This window comes from Mycteria americana, chromosome 8, assembly GCF_035582795.1.
Source record: "Mycteria americana isolate JAX WOST 10 ecotype Jacksonville Zoo and Gardens chromosome 8, USCA_MyAme_1.0, whole genome shotgun sequence".
In the NCBI taxonomy this organism is placed as follows: domain Eukaryota; kingdom Metazoa; phylum Chordata; class Aves; order Ciconiiformes; family Ciconiidae; genus Mycteria; species Mycteria americana.
The window spans coordinates 30,017,704-30,036,961 of record NC_134372.1 but is presented as its reverse complement, the minus strand read 5'-3'; the positions used below and the strand labels follow the sequence as shown (position 1 = coordinate 30,036,961).

The window sequence follows — 19,258 nt, the reverse complement described above, 5'->3', positions numbered from 1 at the left end:
ATTTTAGCCTTTTTGCTCCTCATGCAGCCAGTTCTAATGCTGCTCCTCACAGAACTGCACATGCTATCACTCAGCAGCTGCTGCTCGACCCATCCCTTTGGATGAGAACTTGCTTTTGCTCTGTTCTTCCCCTCCTCGTCAGTAGTAACATATGGGGACAGAGCTGATCAGGGGTTATTTTCTGAAGGGCTCAGGTCACAGACAGCATTTGTTCTCACTGCCACAGCTCCAAGTGGAGCTGGGAGAGCCGGTAGACAGCTGCAGATCCAGGGACTGGTGTGGGAGGGAAGCAGAAGAGGAGGGGCGTGAGGAAGCCAAGCTGCAGCCGCTTTGCCTCTGCTCCAAGCTCCCAGGGCAGCTTCATCCTCAGCCCTTCTGGCACGGACTTTTCCTCTGCCACGAGACCTTCTCCAGCAGCAACTGCTAAACCTGCAGTTACCTCTTAGATGAGAAAGTTCCTCTACCCCCTTTTTTGCCAGTTCCTGCAATAATCTGCACCAGAGACAGACAGAGCTTGGAAGAATCATCTGAAGAAAATTGCTCCCCAAAGGCAAGACACAGAGCATTGGAAAACCCAAGCATTCAGCCTTTGGCCACCACTAACAAACACAGACCTGCCCGATAGCAGTCAGGGCTACAGCGACTGCTCCCTGCCTTCCAAGCAGCCTGGCTCCATGGAGGAGCAGGAAGACAACTTTGTGCTTTCCCTTGGAGCTAACACCAGCAAGTGCAGCCTTGAGACTAACCAAACACAGGCCCCAACATGCTGCTCAGGAGCAACCAGGGGTGGCCCGGAGGTGGTGATTGTACCGGTGCTTTTTGGGTTGATTTTCCTCCTGGGAATGGTGGGAAACACATTGGTGTTGGTTGTTTTGGGGCGTCTCCGGCCTGGGGGACGCCCATCACGCAGCACTACCAACATCTTCATCCTGAACTTGAGCATTGCAGACTTCTCCTTTCTGCTTTTCTGCGTCCCCTTCCAGGCCACCATCTACTCCCTGCCAGAGTGGATCTTTGGTGCCTTCTTTTGCAAGTGGGTTCACTACTTGGCCATGGCAACAATGCTGGTCAGCATCTTCACTCTGGTGGCTATGTCTGTGGACAGATACATTGCTGTGGTCCATGCCAAGCGTTCACCCTGTATCCGCAGCAAGCGCAATGCTGCCCTCGGCGTGGGTGTCATTTGGCTGCTGTCTCTACTCATTGCTATCCCTGTAGCCCAGCACCAGGCCCTCATGAGTGGTCATCAGCAAGCACCCAACAGCTCCTTCTGCTGGGAGCACTGGGCAGATGGTTCAACAGCCAAGCAGATGTACAAGATTACCATCCTGCTGGTGGGATACCTCCTGCCCCTGGTGCTCATCACTTGCTGCTATGCCAAGGTGGGTGAGAGGGACGCGAGTAATGTTTAAATGGCGGGAAAGATCACTCCCAGACTCCTGGTGGCTTGGATATGTACACTCAAGCTACCCAGCCAACAAATAATAGATCCAATCCTTTCCATATAGAAGTATAGAATACTTTTCTGAGGCAGGGGGAGGGAAGGAAAACAGAGAATGAAATTACACCAGCTCACAAAAAGGATTACAACTGCTAAGCTGACACCCAGCCTGACACCCAAATCCCCTAAAGACTCTTGCTGCTTTTCCTATTTTTCAGTTTATTCTCTCTTGATAAAAAATGTTTGTTCCTGGCAAGAGGAAAAACCCATGGAAGGAGAAACTATGCAGAGAGTGTACAGAAACACTATTAGATAAAGACATCACCCCGATGTCTCTTTTCTTTTTTTTTTTTCTTTGACACAAAGCTTAGACACTGTCTTGCAAAGACTTGCAAAAAGAGATCTTAGGATCAGAGTTTTATTCAGCAAGAAAGCTCTTCCTTTCTTCTTATGGATTGCTATTGCTTAAATTTTTGGTTTCCCCTTACTGATCTTTAGCATGTTTAAGACTGATAGGAGGTCTGTGAGTTGTGCTAGCATGCAGAATAAGTTTTCTGTGAATTTTGAATTAATACCCTACTGTGCAGGGACTGCCAGGGACTGGAATTCCTTTTCACTAGTCAGTTGCAGGTTTACCCTCTTGGAAAAAAAATATGGTTTCCTAGAATTTAAGTTCATGTCTGTTTAATCAAAAAACACATTACTTTCAATACTAACCTGTTCTGCCATCATCAGTGCTAAGGACAGGACAATGCACTTAGATTTAAGCTAAATATCTCTAAACGTTAGGCTTTGCTTGTCACAAGCGGAAAAAGCCACTAGAGCTCTTAACTCCTGTCACTGTAGCTCCAGCTGTTTGTCCCCTTACTGCCCTGGGTGAGACAGCAGCAATTGCAAGGTGAGCTGCATTTAATAGAGGCATTTTTTTGTTCATTAATTGCTTTAGAAAATTTAGTCTGTTAGCTCCAAAAGCCAAAGTATAAACATTGCCAGGTTACTGCCATGCTGTAATCAGGTTTCAAAAGCTTGATCTAGATGTTGTTAACTGAGAGTTTCCCTACAGTGCCCTAACATTTCTTATGACTCTTCCTCTGAAAGGAGAACCCACTCCAACTGCCCCACTTGTTAGTGCTGCGTTCAGGAGCAGCAGGACAGTCACACCAGGGTACAGTACTGGCAGCCTGCTCTCTGCCTTTGTATATAATCAACCTAGAGAATAAACATAGATAATATCACGCACAATCTAAAATTCAAAATCCATGGAAAGACTCCTGTGGATTTCAGCATAGTGCCAGCTGAGCTCTTAATATATGCTGAACTACATCTTCTGGAAGCATAGCAGTTTTAATGCTTTTTCCAAATCTTGTTTCTTGAAGGAGAAAGAACTGTGGAGGGCTTAGAATTAAAAGTCTCAAAGTATCAAATTCAACTTTGGTTGAAGTCATGCTAAAATAATTCCTAATTTTTGGTGCTTGTATCAGAAGTTCAAATACTGATATACACAATTCAATTTCCTATTCAATATACTGCTCCTTTTTTCCCCCAAGGTTTTATATCATCTCCATACAAAAGTAAAGAACATTTCCAAGAAGTCAGAGAAATCAAAGAAGAAGGTAAGTATCTTTGGTTTGATCTATACACTGACTATAATACAATAGATATATTAGGTTTCTAAAATGACCGATAGCCTTTTTAAGCTCCATCTGCATACTGAAGTGTCATTCATGTACCACTCTTTCAGCTCAGGTTCAGAATTCATGTTGACAGTTTGTTATATCTTTATAGACACAGTACATAATGATGCCATTATTGAAATGTTACATTGATCTCTATATACAGGCCTGCTGGACTGCCTTTTGATTTATTGTGCTATAATAGAATCCCACAAATTCTATCTTTTCACATTGGCAGCCACTAAGATAATCAGACTATAAAAATATCTAGGTGTTTTGAGTATACCTCTGCAAGCTAAAAGGAAAACACATGAAGAACTCTGAAGTACTTCAGTTTTGCTGCAGTTTGCATTTAAGATCTTTCTTTAAGGTTTGTATCTAAGTAGGTGATGGATTCAGATCCTGGTTTGATCCCTTTGCAAGCCAAAGAACAGGGTTATCCCTGGCTCAAGCTGTATGAAATAAGCAGAACTGCAAATATTTACTGAGAAAAACATTAAGGATAGAATTTTTTTTTTCTGTCGAAGAATCTTGAAGTGAATAAACCGTAATTAATAGAAGTTTTCAGGTAGCAAAACTCACCAACTTCAATGATGCAACATCAGATTTACCTAACGTGAAAGGGGAAAATGCTATTTCAGTCAGAAATGTTGTAATTGTTGAGTGTGCAGAGGTAAGTGAAACTGTAGGCCATCTGGCTAGTCAAAGACAGGAAGTAATGGAGTACTGTCATTAGTTGCTGACAAGACAGTCAGGTCACAGTCTGTGCCAGCAGCGCAGCAACTGTGCAACCCAAATGAGCAGTGTGTGTGCCTCTGAGGGGATGTGACAGACAGTGGAGATGACTAGGGAGTGCTTTGATGTGCTGTCAGCCAATGCACTGGCCAGTTTCAGCGGCTACCTGCCACGTTAGAGCAGCCCTACGAGATGTTGCCATGATGTTGTCTATGACAAAAATGAGGGTCATTACAACAAACATGGCCATTTGATTGAAAAGAGTGCAAGACATGGAAATCAAAGCTTTGACGTGACTCCAGCAAAAAAAGATGGGCACTGATACCACAGCGGCAACAAGCTACAGATGTTTTGAAACATGGAACCACTTCTGGGCATGAAAAGTTGCATCCAGTGATTTATTCACTAGCATTACAGGACCCCCCTGTAAATCTACATCACTCACAAGGTGAGGAATTCAATACACTAGACTTTCAGCATGCTGCAGCTATACCTCATAATAACCTGAACCAGTACTTCTATTGATTTCTCTTTTTCCAGAGAGACTTACTGTAATGGAGACAAAAAGGTATATCCCTAAACATAACATAGCCACCTGTTCCTTAACTCAGAAAGAAACCAGTCCGAGTACATTAATGTTCTGTATGCAGCTAAGGTATCACAGAAAAATGTACAGTTCTCATCAACATAGATATCTTCATGATCAATCTCTTCAGGAAAAAGCAGAGATACTTTAGGAGGTTAACTGTGCACTTTAGCAGCTATAGTAGCATCTCAAACAAAACTTACGGGGTTTTAATACAAAAATAATATTATCTTTCAGGTGTATCCTCTGCAATATTGTGCTACAGTTTTAATGGTCTGGTCTGTGCTGCTTCTAGTTGATTTATAGCTGTTACAAAGATTTTGCCACTACTTTATGCCTATGAATCCTAACCAGATTTAACTATAGATTATATTTAGTTTCTATTGGCTCATTACATTCACTAACATACACTCAGTTTGGTTGGTAATATACTTATGATTATCAATCCATAATTGGTCTTGCACCTACACTGCTTGTAAGGATAGAACTCAACTGGTATTTGTAATATTATCTCACAATACAAGACGACTATAGAAGTTATAATACACCACACACAATGTTTCCTTGATGGGAGTTACTTTCCTTTTCCCCTTAGAGTGTTTTTGATCATGTTTTCTGTGTTCAGTTGCTGAGTTCACAAACTAAACATAAAGCCTCACAAATACCACTTTGTTCATCTGCTTGTTCCGGAACCTTACTGAGATTAATGTCATTAGTCCAGCCTGTCTAATTTCAAGTAGGTTCTGATAAACATTCTTTTAATCACCTTTTCTAAGGCAATAAATTATGCAAGAATTAGCTGCTATGTATTGCCTGCTGCAGGAACACCACCAGACCTAGATGAAACCGACTACTTTGAAGAACACCATGTCTTATTTTGCCTGCTGACTTTCTGATGAACACTGATGCTGCCACAGATATACTGTGAATTAAAATTTCAGAACCAAGAGTATCACTTCTGGGCAGATAGTGCAGACTACAAGCAGAAAGCACCGTCAGAGTCTTGAGTGCTTAACACCTACCATGAGAAGAGGCAACTAAGATCTGTTGACAATTTTGTTTATGTAAAATACAGCAAATAAAGTGCTAAGAAGCACTGTCATTTTGCATAGAATAATTTCATGACTTCACAAGTTTGAAAAGTTGCTTTAGGTCTCAAAATCACCAACAAATCCCTAAACAGTTTGGTTGGTTTAAATTCCCCTCCTGTCTTTCCTTACCTATATATGAATGGCACATTACCCATTTCTTTGATATATTTTAAGAGAATGCTACCAACAGTTGAAAATTACTACTGTCATTTTCCTGTAAAGCAGTAAGTTACAGAATTTAATTTATGACACTCATTTTTTCAAATATATCTGTTTGCATTGTTTTCAGATTTGACCTGTAGACTCAGATGAAAAAACAGCTCTACAGTTTCTTCAGCTTCAGGTTTCCTGATTAGATATGGCTGAGAGGACCAATTTTAAAAAAATACCTTTGACTTCACCTGTTCAAACAAGTTAATGGTACAGCACTTCTTCCTCCCTCCTCCCTCCCCTTAAGTATTTCCCTGGCCATAATTCTGGAACACTCGGTAGCAATTCTTATTCCATTTGGCACAGTTAGGCCTAATTAAATAGGTGATCCTTTCAGATGAAAGAAAAATCAAATACATTCCTCTATACACACACATATTCTTCCACAATTTGACTCCTTCCAGGACTTCCTGTGTAGAAATTGCTCTTCTAGCCTTTCTGCAGGCCAAACAGCATCTTTAGTGTACCTATTTCAAGTATTTTTTGTTTCAACCACTTCTCTTAGTACTTTATAAGGAGTCTTTCTTAGGTAGGTTGCAGACACACTCAATTCCTGCATATGCTTTCAAAGTATACTTGAAACACATTGAGTGTCACTTATTTAAAGCAGATCGTCTTAAGAACACTTAACATTAGAGCCTAATAGGAAATTCGTATGTGCATGTCAGTTCTGTTAAATTAGCTTCCTTCATATGTACTTAATTGGTCTATTAGCGACAAGTAGTTTTGTTTGGTTTTAATTCATAAACTTCATCAGAGATTAAGTGAACAGCTTTTGCTTATTTTGCTCAAAGATGTTTGACAAATGAATCTTGCTCCACGTTTGAAAAGTTAATTTAGCATATACAGAACATCTAGCTGGTTCTGGAATACGTGCGTGACTTCAGTGGCTAAACTCTAATTGCCTTGATCTATCAAAAGAAAGTGTAACACAACAGCAAAGTCTTCCAATATGAGGTGATAAAATTACCTGATTCACATCTGTTAATTCACAGCTTGTATCTTGACCACACTGATATGGAAAACAAAGTGTCATACTGGTACAAGAGAGTACAGTCTGGAACTATGACCACTCAGTTCCTACTCCATTCCTATAATTTCAAGAAAGCAGGACACTTGAGCTATTATCCTCCTCCCACCCCTAAGGGAAGGAGTCTTCGGTTTGGCCTGTTTGGTTTTTTCCCTGTTTATTTTTTTGTGTTTAGTTTGTGGGTTTGGGGTTGTTTTGGTTCTTGGTGTTTGGTTTGTTTTTTGTTTGGTTTTTTTTTTTTTTTTTTAAACAGATATGTAGTAAATTTTGCAAACAGCTATTTGTTCAGATCTCATTATGTTCATTTGGGCTACATATGTGAGTAAAGGTCTCAAAAGAATCAAATTGCAGACTCAGAGTCCTTGTTGAACAAGATTTTCCAGTGAAAGTGTTGCCTGCATTACCACTACAAACAGTTGTTTTGTCATTCAGAATTCCAGAAACTATAATATCTTTTCTGCTTTGTGCTATACACACTCCTCAAGATAGAACACTTGCAAGGTAAAACATACTTAAACAAAGCAAATGCCATAGAGCTTAGGGAAGGGACTTCTCATAGACAGCATCCACATGCTGGCTGAAAACACATTGCTATTATTCTCCATTACAGGCTGCTTCTAAAACAACCCCAGTAATATCAGGTAAGATTTTTTAAAATGTCATGACTTATTTCTGGATCTATAGCTTTCATTGACCTTGTTGGACTCTTAATATATATAATACCATTCCCACCCCCAAATCTGGTAAACACTGATAACAGGCAGAAGAGACAACAGCCTAATTCACATAGTTTGAGCCACGGAACACAGAAATGCATGCAGTAAGGAAGTATTACAGGGACACATCCAAATTCAAGCAACCTGAAAGGTCATAGAGAACCCAGTATTTTACCTACTATTAGTACATCCTGTGAATCTCAAAACAACATGTGAATCTGGATAAGGCCAATATTTATAGAACAAGTGAGAGAGACTGCTAGATGCAGACCTAGGGCAATTTCTAAAGAGAAGATGATAGCATGGCCAAATGAACACTCCCAGTGTTGTGCAAGTATATGCCTGACTTTCCTAGTTGCATTGCTGTAGCAAAGAAAACAAAATAATACTAGATTTAACTGAATCTGAGCATGTATATTACTGGAGCCCAGATACTTGGTACTGTTGCTCAACCTCTCTCTTTAAAGATCACATTATAACAGTAATCTGTACCAATGCCTTTTTTTTTTAAAAAAAAAAAGGTGCTTTTTTTTTTTTTAAAGTAAATCAAACCCACAGAAACAAAGCTTAATGAACTACATACAGTAGTACAAATTTGTTATTCTAAGAACTCTCTTGCTTGTTTTCTCTACCACATCTTTCTGCCTTTTTCTGGCACAGCATGGTTTTCTAGTGCTTGCCCCCACAGTATTGTGCTCAGCCTTCTGCACAGGTTTACCTGGTGTGCACCCAGCAGAGGAGCACCAGCTGCCCAGGGACTGAGCAGGGCTGCACATGCAGACAAGCATGCCTACTGTCTGTTATCCGAGTACGGAAACAAAACCCAGTTAAAAGTTAAAACCATTGGAAGTTTTTTAGCTATCTGCACAATTAAGAGGAGCTCCGATACGTACACCTAAAACAGAGTGGCACTGCCACCCAATTTCCCCTCAACAGAGCCTTGTCAAAACGTTCCCAGAGGACACTGGTATATGAAGCATCTTCTCTAAATAAGTCTTAAATGCCAGGCTTCACTTCAGCAGGATCTGAAGACCCTGCTGTTGTCTCCCAGACAACATTGCCACAAGATATACTTGGGCTTCCAATGTGGATTTCATTCTGTGCATGGTGTTTGCAAAGTCCCGTTTCCCTTCTCTTCCATTATTTGTGATCTTTCTGCTGTCTATCATTGTCCCGTTTGCCACAATATTGTACTGAAAGTTTACGTTATTTGAAGATATGCAGGGGCTAGGAAACAGATAGGAGGGCCTTGTTTTCTAAGGCCAACCTATTTGTGGGCAATGTTTAGATACATGGTTGTAAAGTTAATTACAAGCACATTTTGTTTGAATGGGCCCAGTTTATGAATAACCCAGAGAGCTCTGACATCCACCCCCTCCAAGTCAGTGCTCAAACACTCACTGAAAAAACAAGTTTGTCTTTAACAGAATCCTACAGATGACATACAATCTTCCAGGCACATACATCACAAAAAAAAAAAAAAAAAAAAAAAAGGTTGTGTGCTTGGGTTGCAATTTGAAAGCTTTTAAGTTACAGCATGATTATGTTCAAACTACAGCAGCTTTTTCAATTTATGCATATGTCCTGGTTTCAGCTGGGATAGAGTTAATTTTCTTCCTAGTAGCTAATGTAGTGCTATGTTTTGGATTTAGGATGAGAATAAGGTTGATAGCAACAACTAAAACATCAGTGTGTTAAGTAATGCTTACACTAGTCAAGGACTTTTCAGCTTCCCATGCTCTGCCAGGTGCACAAGCAGCTGGGAGGGGACACAGCCAGGACAGCTGACCCAAACTGGTCAAAGGTCTATTCCATACCATATGACATGATGCTCAGTATATAAACTGGGAAAAGTTGGCAGGGGAGCAGTGATTGCTGTTTGGGGACTGGCTGGGCGTTGGTCAGAAGTTTTTTTCCTTGGGTTTTGTTCCTCTCTCGCTCTCTCATTGTTTTCCTTTTCATTACAATTTTTTAATTTTATTTCAATTATTAAACTGTTCTTATCTCAACCCACGAGTTTTCTTACTTTTGCTCTTCCGATTCTCTCCCCCATCCCACAGTGGGGGGGGAGGGTGAGCAAGCAGCTGTGTGGTGCTTAGTTGCCAACTGAGGCTAAACCATGACAGCATACTTGACACTTTGAAAAAATTTCCCTTGCACAAAGTTTGTTGCATCCTGACTTCATATTCCATTATCAAAAGAGTTTGACCTTTAATTCAGATTCCTACTTTGCAAATTTTTATATGTGCTTGCCCTCTACATGTCAACATTGGACATGCTCAATTTAATATGCTTTTCCATTTATATGTAATATTTGTACACTAGATCAAGGAAGAAGTTTAGGACTTTTTGCAAGTTTAGGCTGAAATTCTGGATGATGAACTAAGACTGTGCTGGCAGAAGAGACACATAACTGTCTGTTTCCCCATTTAATGTCATACTAGCTGCACAAGTTTGCCAACCTTAAAACTGAGATGGTGTGATGCTGCAGGATTCCCCTTTGCAGTTCAGGATAATAGTTTCTTGAGGCCAACCAGCATGACCACATGTAAGAAATCCTGTGCACCCCTCTATCACAAGTAAAGTATATTTCAGTTCTGTTACTTCCTTTCTGCATTATGCAGAATACAGCAAGTCTATAATTTGGCTCCAAGGAAAGTTAACAATTCCCTGTCTGACAGTGTTGAAAAGTGTTTCATAAGAGCCCAGCCCTAGGAACTCTGAACATACATTTGCAGCAAATAAGATTATTTAACCATGGAAATTAATGCAAACCAAGGTCTATTCTGATCATGAAACGGGCCTGTGGTGTTTTACTGGCCTCTGGAGCACACCAGGGTTTCTCAATGTTTACTCAGTTTTGTTCTGTACATCTTTAAAGAACAAATAACAAGACTTGCAAATTGAACAACCTGAATTGCTTTTTCAAGTTTAAGAATGTTTCTGGAGACGTGAATTTCACAGCTATTTTGCAAGCTCCCTTGAAAGGACAGTAGGAGTTGTGGAACCTTGAGGCCAAAAGCTCCAATGAACAGACCAATTGAGCCATTTAAAGCTACCAAATTATTACTATGCTTTTCTGTTGTTTAGCTACGATAGAAAGGTGAACCATGCTTACCTGGTGGAAGAGCAGTGTCTCTCGTTTTGTTCTCTATTCCTTTCCTAATAATTCCTGATTTGCCTTATTTTATTACTTTATTTGCCTTATTTTATTACTTTTTAAAATTTTTTGCTCTTCTAGCCACTACTTGAGAACCAAGCTATTCACAAAACTATCATAAGCTCAAGATCTTACTCCGAAATTGTAATGGTCAGTTCAAAGCACCTCTCTCTCTATGAAGCTGACTGTTTTATTCCTCAGCTCATATATTCACCACCTTACATTAACCTACATGTGAATTAGCTGTTCATTGTTCCCAGAGCTAAGTAAATGCAAATACATACAGAGTTGATTTGGGACGCTCCGTGGAGCACTGCATTTTGAAGGTCATAGAACAGCTTGTGGTAAAACATACAGAATTCCTTCAAGGTAGACGGGTATTCCTGAACATCTTGGCCAAGAGAGGCAGACAAAAGTTGCACTGTAACTGCTTTCCTATATGCTGAACTATTTTTTTGGCTTCTGATCACACAAATGGAAGGTTTTCATATAGACATAATGAATGCGATGTTCAAGGCCTTGGCACTTGAACAACAATAAGTACAGCAAAGGAGCATGGGAGATCCTGGGAGCCATCCAGCAAAAAAATATTAATCAGAAGTGAAATCCTGCAAGTTGTTTTGCTAGCAAGAGCCCAGGGCAGCAGGAATAGAGAGCATCATTACCAATTAGTGGATAATAGGAATATCATAATGCTCGTAGGCATTTATGAATACAAAGTGAGTCGGTATTAAGGGCATCAACAGAGGAGATCAGCGACATAATCACAGAATGAAAGATGTGCAGATGAGCAGTTAGAACACTGCAAGCAAGCTGCTGGGAAATGAAGAGCCCACCTCTTAGCATGCAATGCAAGTTGCCAAAATGGACCGATAACAACTGAAAATCTATTTGCTTCAATCCCTCCTCTTCTTCATGACAGCCAACTGCCACCTCTGGTTGCAAGAAAGAAAATACAGAACAATGAAAAAGAACGCTTTCAGTGTGGTTTTCAGACCACTGAAGAGTAGTATTACACTCAAGTGTAATAAAAAAGACCAAAGGGCAATTAGAAGTGCTTCAGAAGTAACTAACAGATGTGTGTACTCTGAAGCAGAGGAAGCTGCTACCCAACATTTAAGTTAGTTAACAATAGATATGGCCTTTTTCTAATCAGCTGTTTGAAACATTGTGCGTTTATCACTAAGCTATAAACATGTTTCTGGAGATCAAATTGTGCTTTGGGACCTTTCTGTTAGAACTTTATGGGTAGAAAGGAAAAGGATGTTTGCAAATGCATCAGGGGGAGTTGGATTTGTGAACAAAGGAGAGAAGAACCTGGCACCAGGAGAGAATGAACTGACAGTTTTCACTTTGCACATTGGCTTAAAGAGGGACTCGGAGCACAGGGATGCTCTTGACTGATTTCTCTTCAGAAAACAGAGGATCCCAGAATCTAAAGCCACAAAAATTGTTTTCCTCAGAAGTTGGTAAGTACCTCCAGCAGTACAGTGGTAGATTGTGCTAAGCTACATGTCCTTCCTGGGCACCAACACAGTGTACCTGCAGTATGTAAAAGCAAAAGCTTAGGGCACCATGGGTCACTACTTTTTTTGCCAAGCCTTCACTACAGTAAAAGTACAATATACAGCCAAGTCTGAAACTCTGGGGCTTACCCAAATAAAGTCTGGGGCAATCAAAACATGCACCAATTGTCTCTCAAACTTTAGGGAAAAGGAGATGCAAGTTAGAGATGAGCATAACAGGAGAAAAGAATTTATCAGTATATCACATCATCAGATGGGCTTTATATTAGAAGTCAAGAGAAAATGTCCTGGCCCACACACAAAGGCTGAGGAAGTATGGTATGGCGTGAAGAAGCAGCACTAGCTAGAATAAGTCTGCCTTTGGAGTCACAGCAGAACATTATTAATTGAAATTAGTTTTGGGGAGTAAGGGAAGGAAGAGCCAAAGTCCAAAACAAGTTCCTTATATCCCCCATCCTCCCACAGAGCAGTAATAAAGGAAGGGTCAGTTGTTATTTGCTGATAAGACAGTGTGGAAGAACAGGCATAGGCTTCTTTATGCTTCTTCCTTCAGAATCATGGAAGAAAAAAGGAGAAAAAAAACTTCCACCATATTCAGAAAACAGCAGTTGTCTCACTAATGAAGCCCAGTTTTTCTGCAAGCTTGTGAGACTGTTCTGTTTAATAAAAACCTAATTTAATGTTCTTTCCCATTTCTGTGTGGCTGAGGTACATAGTACAAATGGATGATCTGGTCAGCTCTGAAAAAAGATGTGCAGCTAGCTGTCTCCGACTATTACTAGATCAGGAAAGTGACAAGCTCTCTACCTTTAGACTACTCTGTCCACTCTATATTTTAATCTCAGGAATGTTTATTAATCTAACGTATCAGGTAGTTCTGCCAAAAATAGGCAAGTCCATGGAATACTCAAAGCATTTGACTCATTACAGGGCAGTCTTAATTCTGCCCTTGACAAGTTGCCTGACAAGTTGAGGCAGCTTCATTAGAAGCTTATCAAGGACAACAGCTCAAAACACAGTTAAATGCTAAAGACTTCATCATCCTCCAGAATGAGGCATCTCCCCCAAAAAGGATTTTTAAACACATTTCCCATTGCTTTTTGAAGGACAGGAGAAGGCTAAAAGCAAGAAATAGCTTGTCCAGGGCTGGGGGGAGAAGCAAGGGGAAACAGAAAAAGAAAAGCAGCAAAGCATAAATGAGAGTCAGATCACCTCTAAAGATAACAAAAGAATAAGCAAGTAAATTCTAGCCAATCTATGCATGGCAGAAAAAATAAGGGGGGGAAATAAGAGAGAAGTTTATCTATTTATTTGACAAACAAAAATATTTATGACTCTCCTAGTCTCTATTTCCCACCATGCTATTGATTCACTGTATAGCTTAAGCACACTTACTTTGTCTGTACCACAAATAATGCACTAAGATTTTTTGTGGAGCTGCTTGAAAGACTTCTAGGAGTATTAAGAGAGAATTAGATAATCCAGTAGTGGCCATTGTACGGACCTGTACATGCCTATTACAGACCCACTGAACCTTCAGAGATGAACCAGAAGGCTAGCATTAAGTGGACACGGCTAGACCAACAGTAATCCATTAACTGTGCAAATTATCACAGCCCACTGAACAAACTCAAACAGTACACAAGCTATTTGGATCAGTTCTCCACAGCTGGTCACAGTCTATATTAACATTACTTTTAGCTACAATAAAGTTACTACATTAAAAGCCAAACATAATGTTTTGTTTCCGTTTCCTCTATCCTAACTAGATATTCCCTAACTTGAAAAAAATAGACACAAGTTCCATTTCCAAAACATGTTTCTTGAGTCATGAATTATGTATATTATTGCTCTAGTATTGTCTGTGTTTTCCATCTGCAAAATCCCAAATAGCTGAACCTCAGAAACAGCTTTGTGCTAATACATAGCAACCGCAAACCCATTTTTTAATATTCAGCCCTATGCTAAATGCATGGTTTGTTATTTCACAATAAAAGGAAAAAAAAAATCTAGGTATATATCCCGTATTCAAAAGAATATTTCAGTGCTTGTAGCCCCCTAATTTAAGCAGAAGGATGCTATGAAAGGTTGCCTTGGTAACAAGCCTAAGCTACTTTACATTGCTAGAGGGTAAAAAAAGTAGCACCATTATTGGTAGTGAAAGCTAAGGATGTTTATTAGTAATTTCTTTAGTACCCATCATACCACAGTAGGCAAGCTAGACCCCACAAGACCACTACGTCTGTGTCTTTCAGTTCCATCAACTTCTAATCATACCAGTATATTTTTAAGGACAGCAACTGGTTCCCAGCATGGCCAGTGTGGAGACATTTGGGAGCTGAGGTTGTTCACTCACACATAGGAACATGCTTTGTCACCTCATATGTCAGACAGCATTCTAGCAGGTGAAACAAGGAAGCACCTGAAGCATGTACAGAAGGTACAGGATGAACCTACAGGTTATTGCCTTTCAAAATTAATACAAACTTACTTGAGACCTATTTGACAGAAATCCCTTCTTTTTTTTACTTGTACTGTAGGCAAATGTTTTCTCTTACCTGCACAGAAATCTTGATCTGATGCAATAACATCTTTCTAGAGAGATTAACAGATTTAACTGGCTTGTTAATGTAGCTAAGACAAGTGAAGGTGGTACTTTTGGCTCACATCCAAACACATTTTTCCACCTCAATAATAATCTGTTTTTATTCCAGGAGATCATTGCTGCAGGCCCTATATAAACAGAGCAAAGATGGTGCCTGTCCCACATAGAGAAAACTCCTCTTTATCATGCAGTTGATTTTTCTCAGGGTTAAACAAGTAGAAGAAAAAGCAGTTGCCATGTAAAGCACCTTTTAGCCTTCCCCCACGCTACTACTGTCCTAGCAAGCAGAATATACTTTAAACATTTCAGTGTGATTCACTCAGATATAAGATAAGATTAAATGTATGTTATAAACAATAATTAGAATTCTAGTGTGCCCTCATGTTCTGCAGGTTTTAATAATGTTACTTAGGAAGGTCAGCATAATATGAAGGTCCTGATCCAACTCCAATTGTCTAGGTAAAGTAAGTCCTAGCCACATATTTAATAAAGAACTATATCTAAACACATAGGTGTAGCAGCTTCTTAGAGCTGCACGCGGCTTTTGAAGTATTTTGACACTAAAAAAAAAAATCAAAACAAAAGGTTTTTAAAGTTCTAAATAATCTTAGGAAACTTCAAGAGCATTATAAGGCAGTTACTGAAGTGAAACAGAAGAACCTGGAAGACAAATAGATTTCCTGCAGTTTCACCCTGTATCTCCAACCCCTTTGAACAAGCCAGGTTATAAACATAGGACTTGTTTATAAATATTTGAGCAGTGTCTCCCACTGTGTTCATGTATAGGACTGCAATCAATTGTTACAATCCCAGATGTTATGCACCAAGATCTAATCACCTTATATTCTTTCTGCTATGAAATAATGTCACTTTGCTCTTCCCTGGAGCATGCTGTCATTTCTCCATGGTGTCATCATCTCCAGAACATTATCTTGGTAGTTAGTCTGCAATAAAGAAGCCTTCTGTTAGCCAGTATACGTTCATCAACATGATACCTAACTCATTGATACAGGAGGACAGAAAAAGCCATCACTAAAGTAGACTCTAGACAAGTGAAACTCTATTAAGTATTTGGAGAGCCACTGACAGGGGAAAGACTGCAAATGCTCTGAGGAGAAGTATTTCAGTTGCACCACTACTGTCTTTTAGGGCACCAGAGAATACATCTAAACCATAATTCCTTAGGAAACCTTGCTTCATTAGTTCTGGTACTCATAATTTCCTTATTTTCCTCATATTACATTTCCAACAAGGCCAAGCATATGCCATAGAGGGGCAGACTTACTAAAACATGCTGCAATTTCCATCTCACCCAAAGCACACAGCCACGGAGAGTACCAAGAGAGGAGCAAATGACCCATGAAGTGCCCTCCCAGTTTAATGGGAATCAAAAAAATCTTCCTGAGCTCAGCTCTACCCAGTCACCTGAGTCACCATGGAAATACTGCCTGGGAGACATGCTTAATTTGGCAAGTCATGTCAAGTCAAGTCAACTCAACTGTGCAGTGCTGCAAAAGGTCAGGGAACATACAGAGGTTTTGCAGCAGCTGTTGTATTTGCTGTATTTTGGGGTGGGGAGGCTGAGAAAAAGATTTCCCTTCTCCCAAAAGATCATTCCAGCTTAGGTATTTTGGTGTTACATATTTGTAAGCTTGAGTCTTTATAACTTCTATTTATATATTTTAGCATAACAAGAGTGCTTTAAAACAAGATACGAGATCCTGCAGGTCTTCTCTAGCAGACAAAACAACTACTAGATGTAGCCATTACAACCACTGATTAAATGAGATTTTGTTCACTATAAAGTTATTCCTCTTCCAGAAAAGTAAGTACACACTATTCACTTGAAATCATGCAAGGGAATTATTGACAGAAGCATTGACCTAGACTAGTAAGGCTGTAAACCTTAAGCTGAAATGAAGCCTAAGTTTTCATTTTTCTCCATTGCCTTTCTGCTACTTGTACAGTATCCCCTTACCCTTAGGGGAAGGATATCATCTGCATATTTGCAAATTGTTATATTTATTAAAATGACAAAATACAAATGAGAAACACTAAATACTAAAGTTGAAAAGCACACATTTTGCTGAGAATCAGGTGGGGGGGAGAGGACGGAAGTCACCTGCTGTGCATCTGCTACTGTACCCCAAAAGGAGGGATTAAATATGTAAAAAAAAATGCTCACCTTCCATTACCATTAGTATTTTTTAAAACTCCTGAAGTCAGGTGGAATTAGCCCTGCAAAAACATTAGGCAAGGCTCTCAGGGGCCCCAAGTCACTAACCTCTGAGCCTTGCTAGGTATTCACTAAGCGTGCTAGAAGTAGAAAGTGAGAGAAAAGCAACACCCTCAGCCTACTTAAACTTGAAAAGTGAGGTCCCACTCCCACAGGCCTCAGGGTCTTACAGAAAGGAATTTCATGTAACTTATAGTTTAATTTTATTTACCGTAGCTTACAGTAAATAAAAGTAATTTTTCATCCTCTTCAAAGGTTTCCAGGAGAAAGGGGAAAAAAAAAAAGTGCTTTTGTTGTAACACACCCCCTTAACTATACCAGGTTGAGGAGTTTTTTTTTCAAGAGGAGAAAGAGGAAAAAGACCTCTTCAATAAAGACTGAGTTATTTCTTGGCATGTATCCTGCAGGTCCCCTGAACATTAACTTAACAGCAATATTTATAGGGCAAGGGACTTTGCCTACATTGGTGAGGATCTCCACTCCAGGAACAGCAGACAGCCTGGGCTCACAGCCCCAAAACACAGGCACCTCAGTCTTTGCCTTCAGTCCTCTCACCTCCCAGGTTCCTCACAGCCTGAGCCCCTCTCCCCAAGCTACCATTTCCCCTTGACAAAAGGAACAAAACCCAAAGAAACAGCCTGCAAAAATTCACACCAAAACAGCTCAAGCAGCTCATACCACCTACCTTTGGTCAAGGCTACCTCTCCCTGCACCCCTCCTACCCTGGCAACACCCAGCCACCCCCTCATGCTGCTCCATGTTCCTCAGCCCTCCCAAGGCACCACCTCAGCCCTTGTTCCTCTTCCCCAGCTGCAGCTGTGGGGCTACCACAGCTGCAGTCAGCAGCTCACCTCATGTTAACCTTCACATTGCATGGTGACTTCAAAGAACACTGTTTTCAGGAAAATTTTACCTCAGGTCAAGCCTTGGGGCTTACAAATGACAGCTTGCAACGGTGGCTGGCCAGCCTAACTGGAGAGCAAGCATTGCAGGGGCACACCTCTAACCCAGCCAGCACACAGGCTGGGATCCCACAGGCACAGTGAACCTCCCTCAGGTAATCACCTAGCTAGGAATATTTCTAACTAAAGAGCACTGCATATTTAAAAAAAAAATCCTCTATGCATTGTTTTTCCTGGTTTCTCCTGTAAGAGGGAAGCTACTGGAAAAATCTTTCTCTTCGGGTCAGTCTTTGTTACTCCTCTCAGTGGCATGTTTCCTTGCAGCCAGACTGTTTTCCCCTGCAGTTATTTTCAATAGCCTTAATGTTCCTCAGCCTCCAAATCTTAGGGAATATTATTTCCACTCTTCCATGTAACATAGTTAGCATTACTGTTGCAGCCTCTGTATTGTTTGAGGTTTTACAGGCACTAACTCCATTGCCTATAGAGTTATTTGCTTGAGCCAAAACCAGGCAATCCTTGTTTTCCAGGGAGGAGGGTTGGTTTTTAGCATCCTTTTTCATAATTTGCCCACCTAGCAGTCATCAGTGTTGCCTGTCTTATGCTGCCTTCACTACTGACAGAGGAAGGCAAACTCACTCGTACCATAGACTCACTTGATCACTGCGACCATTTAATACGTGATCTTGTCTTTTCCAGACAGCACAGACGGTGCTTCTCGTGGTCACTGTGTTCCTGCTCTCCTGGCTGCCACACCACATCATCACGATGTGGGCAGAGTTTGGGCAGTTTCCCCTGAACAACATCTCCTTCACCTTCCGCATCATCTCTCACTGCTTAGCCTACGGGAACTCTTGCATCAACCCCATCATTTACGCTTTCCTCTCGGAAAACTTCCGCAAGGCCTGCCGGCAAGTCTTCACCTGCAAGTTCTTCCTGCGGCCAGTTCCCACTGAGAAACTGGTCAGAATACGCATGGAGAACTTCTCTACCACACACTCAACCACTAACATGTAAATTGTGCTCGCAAATACATGTCAGGAAGAAGAGGAGGGGAAAGGGTGCTGTCAGGGGAGAACAGGTATACAAGTGCATTTCAGGGAGCGGTGCAGCCTGCAAAAACGTGGACTTTGTCAGATTACTGGAGTGGTAGGGGGCATTTTTCCATCTGGCTGTTAGGACACTTGACACAGCTTGTCCTAAGGTACCTTGCTAGGCATGGGGCTATGTGCAACAGAAGTATCTGAATGTCCTTGTAGTGCCCATAAGATAGAACTTGTATGCAGTTATAGTGATGCCCATAAAGTCTAAACTAAGTTACACAGAAGGTAGAATATGGACAGAAAA

At 40.6% G+C, this 19,258-nt stretch overlaps 1 protein-coding gene across 1 annotated transcript; it reads left to right on the top strand.

Moving 5' to 3' along the window:
* The first annotated feature begins 674 nt into the window (after positions 1-674).
* Positions 675-18,928, top strand: LOC142413567 (galanin receptor type 1-like). Its single transcript, XM_075509815.1, has 3 exons — positions 675-1,382; positions 2,989-3,054; positions 18,611-18,928. Exons 1-3 carry the CDS (start codon positions 675-677, stop codon positions 18,926-18,928), a joined length of 1,092 nt encoding a protein of 363 aa, XP_075365930.1.
* Positions 18,929-19,258: the final 330 nt, after the last annotated feature.